This window comes from Centropristis striata, chromosome 19, assembly GCF_030273125.1.
Source record: "Centropristis striata isolate RG_2023a ecotype Rhode Island chromosome 19, C.striata_1.0, whole genome shotgun sequence".
In the NCBI taxonomy this organism is placed as follows: domain Eukaryota; kingdom Metazoa; phylum Chordata; class Actinopteri; order Perciformes; family Serranidae; genus Centropristis; species Centropristis striata.
The window spans coordinates 17842918-17852278 of record NC_081535.1 but is presented as its reverse complement, the minus strand read 5'-3'; the positions used below and the strand labels follow the sequence as shown (position 1 = coordinate 17852278).

Sequence of the window (9361 nt, the reverse complement as noted above, 5' to 3'; positions counted from 1 at the left end):
TTATTTGCATATCTAAACATAACATTTCAAAGCAAGGCAAGGCTAGCTTATTTATATAGCACATTTGAGCAATAAGGCAATTCAAAGTGCTTCACACAAGACATCATGACAAAGGTCGGAAAATAACATTAAATGGGAATATTTAAAGATAATTAAAACAAAACCTTAAAATCAAAGTGAGAGAGAAGAAAATATAAACAGCTAAAACAGACGCTAAAATATAATTAAGGTTACATAACAAAAGTAAGAGTGAAAGCCACAGTGCAGAGTTATATAGTTTAAAAAAATAAAATATGACGTGTTTATAATATTAAAATATATGTATTAAAATCGTTTAGTTACAGGCAGCTGTTAACAGGTGAGTCTTCAACCTTGATTTAAGAGTTTGCCATCAGTTGTCAGGCAGTTTGTTCCAGATAAACAAAGCATATCAGAAAACTTGTAATGCCAAAAAATATTGTCTTAATGTAAATATTTGTAAAATGATCAAATGACAAAAGTATTTTTTAGATAGAAAAGATGGCCCAGTAGAAAAACTTTGGGAACCACTGAGGTAGGAGATGCTACTTGACACTTTGTTTACAAGTGTGAGCTGTGTGCGCGCGCATCCTGTGACGTTGCAGAGGGGCCACTTGGGGTGAAATCGAGTCGCTGACCGCCCCCTGTCAGACAGACCCTTATATACAGTCTGTGGTCAGACCCTTACTAAGGGCAGAAAAGCTCGAAGTTAGTCTGCAGCTGAGTGTCAGACGGTGAAGACAGACAGTGGGTTAGCTGTGTGACCTGTACCTGCTCAGTATGTATAAACTGGTTCCCTCTCTTAGCGGCCGTTGTGCAGTTTTAACAGGACAAATCTGCTCTCGGCCCGGTTCCGTTAAGTTTCACTTGGCAACTGGTGAGTTATAGCCACTTCTTTCAGTTCATTATTTCACTTTAAGCGAACCTTAAACTAAAGTTACCGCCAGTCCAGGCTAAACGGAAATTAACTTTCCTCAGCTGCTTGTTTACCTGGTACACATATCTTAAACTAATGCAGCTATATACAACAGCCTGTTGTAATAGTTTTTTAGTTTTTAAATGTGGGTTTTTTGCAAATTATAGTTGAAAACAGTTCATTTTGGTACATAAAAGTAATCTTATTAATTTTATTTTTTTCCAAACAGAAAATGTTTAACAATAAAAACAAGGAAAAACATTTGTAAAAATGTTTATCATAGATTGAGTATTAGTTATGCCTAATGAAGTGAATATGAGATGTATTAAATCTGCAGCTTTCATTTTAATATTTCTTTATTTTTATTTTTATTTTGCAAATTATAGTTGAATACAGTTCAGTTTGGTACACAAAAGTAATCTTAAAGTACTATTCTTTTCCCTTTTTTCTGATTGATGGACTTATTGATTGATGTACTGTTCCTGTACCATTTCCTTTATAATTTTAAAAACGGTAAATGGAAGAAAAACAACAACCACAAGGCAAAACCTATAGAGAGAAATCAAAACCTGTCTAAAACAGTTTCTACAATATCTGAGCACCTTCATGAAGGTAGGATTTTTATTTGTTTATTTTGCAGGATTTTGCATTAGACTGCATTAGTTTTACCTAGTTTTAAAAGTGTGTTAAACAGTAGAAATCAGTGTAGTCATATAGTGCGGTATCCACTGCTAGATAAAGCCAACCATCCCAGGTACATTATTAAGACATGGATAACATAACCTGAATTTGCAGCACAAGACTTTAAAAGAGCAGCCAAGAGTAAACAGGCAATTTTTATTCTTTGTTGCACACTGTGAGGTGTAAGGTGATCTTAATGTGGTGAAAATGCCATCCTGTTTTTATGCTGATTAAATACTGAAAGTCAGCATAAGAAACAGCATAAATACAAATTAAAACTGTACATCTGTGTGTCTGTAGATAATTAGAGGAAAGCAAAAAAGTACAGAGTTGAAAGACCTCTGGGGAGAATGTCACTGTTTCACAAATTACTTCCAAATGTCACTCAAAATGTCACTGTGAAGCCAGGTAACACGATGAGCTCATGTAGTCCCTTCAAAGAATAAACGTCTCATTTACAACGCTGTTATTTCACAGGTGCATTATGTCAGAAATCAGCCTTCAAACACCCTCCTGCAGACATCCCAGATATGCCCCCTTGCAACTTCAAGCCGGAGGAATACACAGTAAGAAAAGATAATATCCTCCAGGAATACAGTCAGTGCACAGTAGGGAGTTGTTTTCTTTAATCACCTTATTAATGTAGATGTAATCATGCTCATAATGGCATTGACTGGAACTCCTGCCCTGTGTATTTGCCTCTCTCCAGGGTATGTCCAAAGAGCGGATGATGGAGATCCGCAAAAGTTATTGCAACCCCATGACCATGAAGGTCACCTACTATAAGAAACCAGTGTTCATCCACCAGGGATACATGCAGTGGCTTTGGGATTTGGAGGGGAGAAGATATTTGGATCTATTTGCTGGTGTGGCTACTGTCAGTGTGGGCCACTGCCACCCGTAAGGTCCTTTTTCTTTAGTGTTGCACATTCAAAGCATGTTTTATTGTATATACAGTTCCTAATAAATGCAGTTCTAATATTTGATTCCTGACATATGTGGGTACAGGAAAGTAACAGCAGCCGCAGAGCAGCAGTTGAAGAGACTGTGGCACACTACAAACATCTACGTCTATCCTCCTCTCCACGAGTATTGTGAAAAACTAGCTTCCTACTTCCCAGATCCTCTTAAGGTACTGTCATTTTTCCTGATCAGCCGAGTGCAGGAGCCTGGATAAACATGGAGGCTGCAATTAAAATTCCTGTTGGTCTGTGTTTCCCTGCTCAGGTGATATATCTGACCAACAGCGGCTCAGAAGCCAATGACCTGGCCATGCTGATGGCTCGACTTCACACAGGCAACTTTGACATCATCACTTTCAGGTACCAGTCTTTTTATTTATTATCAATGGCGAGAGACATCCTTATGCGTTCCATAGTTATGTAAAAAGTATATCAAAATGAAAATGTGTTTTGTATCAATCTAATAGTTTTTTAAAAATAGTGAGTAACGTGACTTGATATATAAAACTAAATTTCACAAGCAGTAAAAAAACAAAAACATTTCTGATAATGGTAAAGTTCTGATTATTACAATTAGAATGACAAATACACCATTTAAATAAACTACAGAATACAAAGTCGATGATTCCAGGTCCTATTAAAAAATATTCCTAAACTGAGTTGAAATGGCATTCTTATTTTCACCATTCAGCTAACTATGGCTTGATATTTTAACCATCCAGAAAAGTTCTCTGTAATCTAAATGTCCAAAATGTTTCTGATTCTTCTCTTCCAGAGGGTCATATCACGGTGGCAGCCCACAGACCATGGGTCTTACATCCAATGCAGCATATAAATACCCCATTGCCAATGGTTTTGGCTGCACAAATGTATGTATGCAATGCATTCATAGATAACAGTGCCATTTGAGAAACGCGTACAAACCATAATGTGCTTTTTCCAATCTAATGGAAGTAAATATACGAATTGACTGGAGGTGTGTGTGATGAACGAACAAGTCACAAAAGACAGGGGAAGCTATATTGTGCTAAAAAAAAATTTAATTCAAATTTTCTTAGTTAGTGCATACATAGGCCTGTCACGATAGCTTCTTTTGTTGCAATATTATTGTCATTTTAAAACCATTATGCCACTGATATAATGGTAATAATAACCTAACAATTCTTAAGACTATTCAGACATTGGAATTGGAATGTGGAAAAAATATGAGTTCCCAAATAAAACGGCACAAACAAAACAATAACTGAAATCACTCTATTCAAAACAATATCTGTTAACAAAAAATCAATTAAATATTAAAACATCTGGCACAGAGATATAGTCATTTATTCCCTAACAAGCAATACATTGCTAATTTGTGCATTTCTGTGTTTATTTGGCTGAGTATTAAAATGGTATTATGGTGGTATAATACAATATAAGGACATGACCTCAATAGTTTTAGCTGACTTTGATAACGTGGTCATTATGACAAGCCTATGTTCAGGCAACATGCGCATGAAAAACAGCTTCCGTTACATTATGCAATACATTTCTATGCTTGAAATACATTTGGGCTAATTACTCATATGCACATGCATTATTTAAACTAATTAGATTTTACAACATTTTGCATGTAACATATGGATGTTATAGTATATGAGGTTAAGGTGAATAATGCTGTGGAAATATTTAAAACTTCATGATGATTTCTTGTGCTGCATTCATTATGAGTGACTGTTGCGGTCAGGATGATCTAGCTGACTTGGTTTCTGCCCAAACAACAGACCATGTGTCCTGATGTGTTCAGAGGTCTGTGGGGAGGAAGCCACTGCAGGGACTCTCCCGTGCAGACCATCAGAGAATGTAGCTGTGCCCAAGGTATACAAACACACGCACACATGGCTTAACACACTAACATTGCTCTCATAAACAGGAAAAAAAAACATGACTATTGACTGTGAGATTAGGAATTACAACCCCTATTGCAATATTCCTGCAAAACATTAACCATACTGTCTTAATGCGTTGTGTTCATGCACAGTGATAAACAATGCCGGAGGTTGTGTGTGTTTTAAATTTGTTTTATGTGATTTAATGAATTTACATGCAGCGCAACATTAAATAAATCTGCACTTTTTGTTAGAGTGAATGATGGACTTATTGAGTGTTTTTTGCTTTTCCACGGTAAAAAAAAATATTTAGAAGTATTGGCCCAGTTTTATATTTCTTTACAGATCTTTTTTTGATATCTTAAACGGCTCTTTACTTTAAATCATTTATGTAGAGTTGCAATTCACAAATTGTATTTCTTTCTATGAATTCTGCCATCATGTATCTCAGTATCATGAGAGTAAAACAAGTCAGTTGTAAAAATTAGACAAAAAGTGTGGAATTGCCAGGATAAAGTTCAAAGTCTCCCACTGTTGATCATTTACCTCTTTTACCTATTTTAACCTTTATCATTTTCAGGAATTTCAGCTCAATAGTATGCCTGTAACTCAGCAACAGAGCCTACTTGGAAATGTTTAGTATGTTAACACATGACTTTTTACAGAATATGTTGCTGTATGATATCGGTATACATCATTAATAGATGGATGGTGGATAATTTTGACAAAATAAATATATCATCTGCAGGACCCAATTTCGTTGTCTGCTCGCCTGGCTCCGGTTCAGGCATGATACCGTCAACATGACAATCATAGACTGATAGTTTGTCACTCATTCATAGTGCTGCACACGCCAACTTCAGCCAAATAAAAATTAGTTCAAGCATATAGGATGTTACACTGTGACTTTTTTGGAAAGCTTTAACTGATTCATTTATGAACTGTGAACCATGTCCTTTTTCCCATGAGGATATTTGATGTAAAGATAATGGACAATATTTTGAATAATTGCTCCTCTTAATGACTGTATTAGTTTGATATAAAGGACTAATCTTTGTTTGATTCCACAGGTCATTGCATGGCAAATGAACAATACCTTGCACAGCTCAAGGAGACATTTGCTACAAGCGTCCCAGGTCGAATTGCTGCTTTCTTTGGAGAGCCGATTCAGGTACCAAATTCTGTTGATGAGTATTATTTACAAGAAATGTAGTCTCAGAGTCAACGTGTTGTAAATGTTTTTGCATGCCTGATTTTTTTTGAGCATCAGTGTGAATGTGAATATGTTTGTTATGTGCAGGGAGTTGGAGGAGCTGTGCAGTACCCGAAAAACTACCTCAAGGAGGCTTACAAACTTGTGAGAGAGAGAGGAGGAGTCTGCATTGCTGATGAGGTTAGAACACATTTGATATATTTTATCATTGAGTTAGAGATTTGTTTCTGGCCATCTGGTGAACTGAAACCCAATAATATGCTACTAGAAATATCTGGCTTTTTAGCTGCCAAAGGAATGTCTGACTTTGTTCTTGAGTTTGCTGTTAACTTATGTCTGCTGTTTTGTGTTGGGCAGGAAGTAAACAGTGGGTTTTAAGAGCTTTTTCATTGCTGGAAATGAGGTTGATGTCAGTGATGAGACTAAACCGAACAGTAACGTTACAGACCAATAAACTAAAACAATGAGCTGAAAGACTTCTGACATGTCTTTGACAGAAAGATTAATTGTTTAGACGAGAAAAAAATGAAAGACAAAGAAAATTAGCAGTATTTCAGTATTTGCTGCCCTGCCTTGAACACTACATCCACAGAACTAAGGGACATCACATATCAGTGCTCAAGTTAATTCAAGTGCATATCATGCGCAGTAGATATATAAAGCAAACATGGACTTGTATAGTTAAACACTAATGGACTGCCATGGTGTCTTGTTTTGCACCTGAAAGGTCCAAACTGGATTTGGGCGAACAGGAAATGACTTCTGGGGTTTCCAAGGTCATGATGTCATCCCTGATATGGTCACAATGGCGAAGGGTATCGGTAATGGATTCCCAATGGGAGCTGTTGTTACAACACCAGGTGAGATAATATTGTAAAACATAAAAGCCAGACATTATTTCCACTATTAAATTATCAAGATGCATGGGAAGAGATGAGACAACCTGGTTTCCCAGATAGGGAGGAATAATACAGATTTATTATGTGAGCTGAGGGTTTAGTCACTAAACAAGCTCAAAATAGTTCCATAATATGAAGCAGCACTGAGTGGATGTATGAGCTTGTTTATACATGTGTTCTGCAGAAATTGCAGCCTCATTTGCGAAGGGGGTTCACTTCAACACCTTTGGAGGAAATCCCGTGGCTTGTGCAGTTGCTTCATCAGTGCTTGATGTAAGAATTCATCTTTTTATTGTGTATCTATGAATATTGTGTAGCTGCATCTGAAAACTAAATGTTTATATTCACAGAAGCACTATGAATGACAATTCAAACATGACTAACATATTTTTACTGTACAGACTATCAAAGAAGATGGAGCTCAGCAGATCAGTCTGAATGTGGGCACCTATCTGATTAAAGAACTGGCAAAACTCAGAGACAAGTATGAGATTATCGGCGATGTCCGTGGAAAAGGCCTCCAGATTGGTGTGGAAATGGTCAAAGACAAGGTATTGTAACAGAAGTGACACTCATCACTCCTCACATGCTTGAGCAACGTGTGTCTGTGCTGTGCCTCTCGGGGGCATGGTTCAGCAGTGCCCCAGTTAACCATTAGCCGGAGCAGCAGTGACCATCTGTAACTGTGAAGAGAACAATCTCAGCTGCAGTAAATGTACTACTAACTAATGTTCGGACATGTTGTTTTATTTTTATCTATTCATACTGGCAGATATTAAGTACAAAAACTGATAGAATAAGACAGTTGCTCGGGAGTTAATAGAGATTCAGTGAAATATATAATGTTTTAAAGATTTGTTGGTTCTGTCTTTTGAATCTGTAATTTTTGAGGAATTTTTTAGATTGTTGTGTCTGTAATTAAGGTAGAAGGATTCTGGCCTCTCTAACTCAACGATTTGCTTCTTTTTTCTTTTACTTGGAAACACTTGCAGCATTCTCAGCTAGGGGTGCTGGTGCACCAGCAATAATTTTGATGCCTTTACCTCCTTCCTAGGCCAGCAGAGACCCACTGCCTGCTGAAGCAATGAATGAGATCTTTGAGGACGTAAAGGACATGGGAGTCCTGATTGGAAAAGGAGGACTCTACGGACAGGTAACAGAACTCACCTACTAACCCTCTCTGTTTTTTTGTGCTGAGTCAGCATATGGTATGCATACAGCTGGCACTGACATCACCAAGTTGCAACTAAGTTCAAAAAGTTAGATTTGAAATAGGGCTTTTTCACCCTGCATCAACAAAGACGTGTTGCTTTTGGATGTGGCTTTCCAAAAGGATTCACTCTGATTATAAATTTCAATGTGGTTTAATATTAAGAATATTGCTGTTTGTGCTGCTTAACAAATGTTCAAGAAATGTCTGAAGTGCCTTCTCTGAATCCAGAATAATGCACCTGTCCCAGATACATGTTTTTCCGGTAGTCTCTGCTGCATAATGTCCTCTTTTCTGTTTATCTTTTTTTCAGACCTTCCGTATAAAACCCCCAATGTGCATTACAATGGAAGATGCAGATTTCTTCCTGGCGGTTTTTAACAAGTCCATCCACAACTACATGGAAAGAAGATGAGAGTCAGTTAAAGGTCAGCTGGATTGCTCAATGCCAAGGACCAAACCTGGAAACCCTCTGAGCAGTGGACTGTATTTTGTATATCCTTTAAATTGAAAGACTACCTCTGTTAACGCCTTTGCATAGGAATTATGAAAGGGTAAAACTATGTTGTAATCAAAAGACTTAATTCACTTAACATACCTCACCAGATAATTGAGAAAATAATCCTTTAGGGTCTTTCTTACAGAGCTCTTACTTTACTTTTTTAACCACTGTCCTAAAATGCATTTGAATTGCAGCTGTATTTCTTTAGACTAGGTCTACAATGTACTATCCGTCCCAAACCTTCCAAAAATGTATTTTTTACTGCCCATGTTATATTTTGTTCTGTCCCTGGGACTGTGGGACACCCTTAAATTGGAGCCTTTCATTCTAATAACTACATTGAAATGTATTTTCCTTGTTTTGCATCTGCTGAATCATGCTTGGATGTAATGTTGTATGATTGTAATTTCTGAACACATATTTTGGTGGTGATTATGAATCTGAATGTGAACAATAAATCTGTGAGCTTGAGAAACAACCATGTGCTATTACACGCTGGTCACACTGCCCACTTGAGCAGGCGCAGGAGGAGTAGGAGTAGGTACCAGGAGGTACTCCCCCTACTCTTGCCCCTGTTCCTTCTCCTGGGAGTAGCTGGCTTGCGTATCGGTATAAGCTTTTAATGTAAATCATACTGTATTTGGGGCATAATACTACGATACTTATGATACATTACTTACTTCTACACTTACATATTTCATAGTAAAATCAGGAGTTTTAGTGTAACTTGTAAATTAGGTATATTCTATTTCTATAGTTGCACCTGACAAGACCTTACCTGGATGCCATTTCAATGCTTATTTCCGATAAGCTTTTTTCAAATCGTCGTCTCCTGTGTCCTGTTTCACACCCAAGATTTCATAGTGACATATTATATTCATTAAGTAAGGTGTAGGTGCAGTTTCTTCCCAAAACACTGAATGTTCCTAAGTCTCTGAAGAAAAATGCTGTTATGTTAGTGTGAAGTGAGTGAGTGAGTACATTTTTTTTTTATTACAATGGATCACAAGACTATTTGTATATGATAAGCCCACAGAGAATTATCACATGAATCTGTTTTGTTGGTGGGGTAATTCTGCAGTGTGATAT

At 37.1% G+C, this 9361-nt stretch overlaps 1 protein-coding gene across 1 annotated transcript; it reads left to right on the top strand.

The window, feature by feature from the left end:
• The first annotated feature begins 677 nt into the window (after positions 1–677).
• On the top strand, positions 678–8766 carry agxt2 (alanine--glyoxylate aminotransferase 2). The gene is made up of 14 exons (XM_059357953.1): positions 678–895; positions 2093–2181; positions 2325–2515; positions 2624–2747; positions 2843–2937; positions 3353–3446; positions 4344–4437; positions 5519–5619; positions 5749–5841; positions 6389–6521; positions 6745–6833; positions 6962–7111; positions 7615–7713; positions 8084–8766. The coding sequence occupies exons 1-14, from the start codon at positions 799–801 to the stop codon at positions 8183–8185; spliced, it is 1551 nt and encodes a 516-aa protein (XP_059213936.1). The 5' UTR covers positions 678–798; the 3' UTR covers positions 8186–8766.
• The last annotated feature ends 595 nt before the right edge of the window (positions 8767–9361 follow it).

What these genes read in the sequence shown, in the direction of transcription:
- agxt2 (XM_059357953.1), top strand. Translation starts at nt 799, where the DNA reads ATGTATAAACTGGTTCCCTCTCTTAGCGGCCGTTGTGCAGTTTTAACA. An exon ending in ATGGTTTTGGCTGCACAAAT is followed by an intron (nt 3,447 to 4,343) that starts GTATGTATGCAA and finishes CCCAAACAACAG; the next exon opens with ACCATGTGTCCTGATGTGTT. An exon ending in GAGTCTGCATTGCTGATGAG is followed by an intron (nt 5,842 to 6,388) that starts GTTAGAACACAT and finishes TGCACCTGAAAG; the next exon opens with GTCCAAACTGGATTTGGGCG.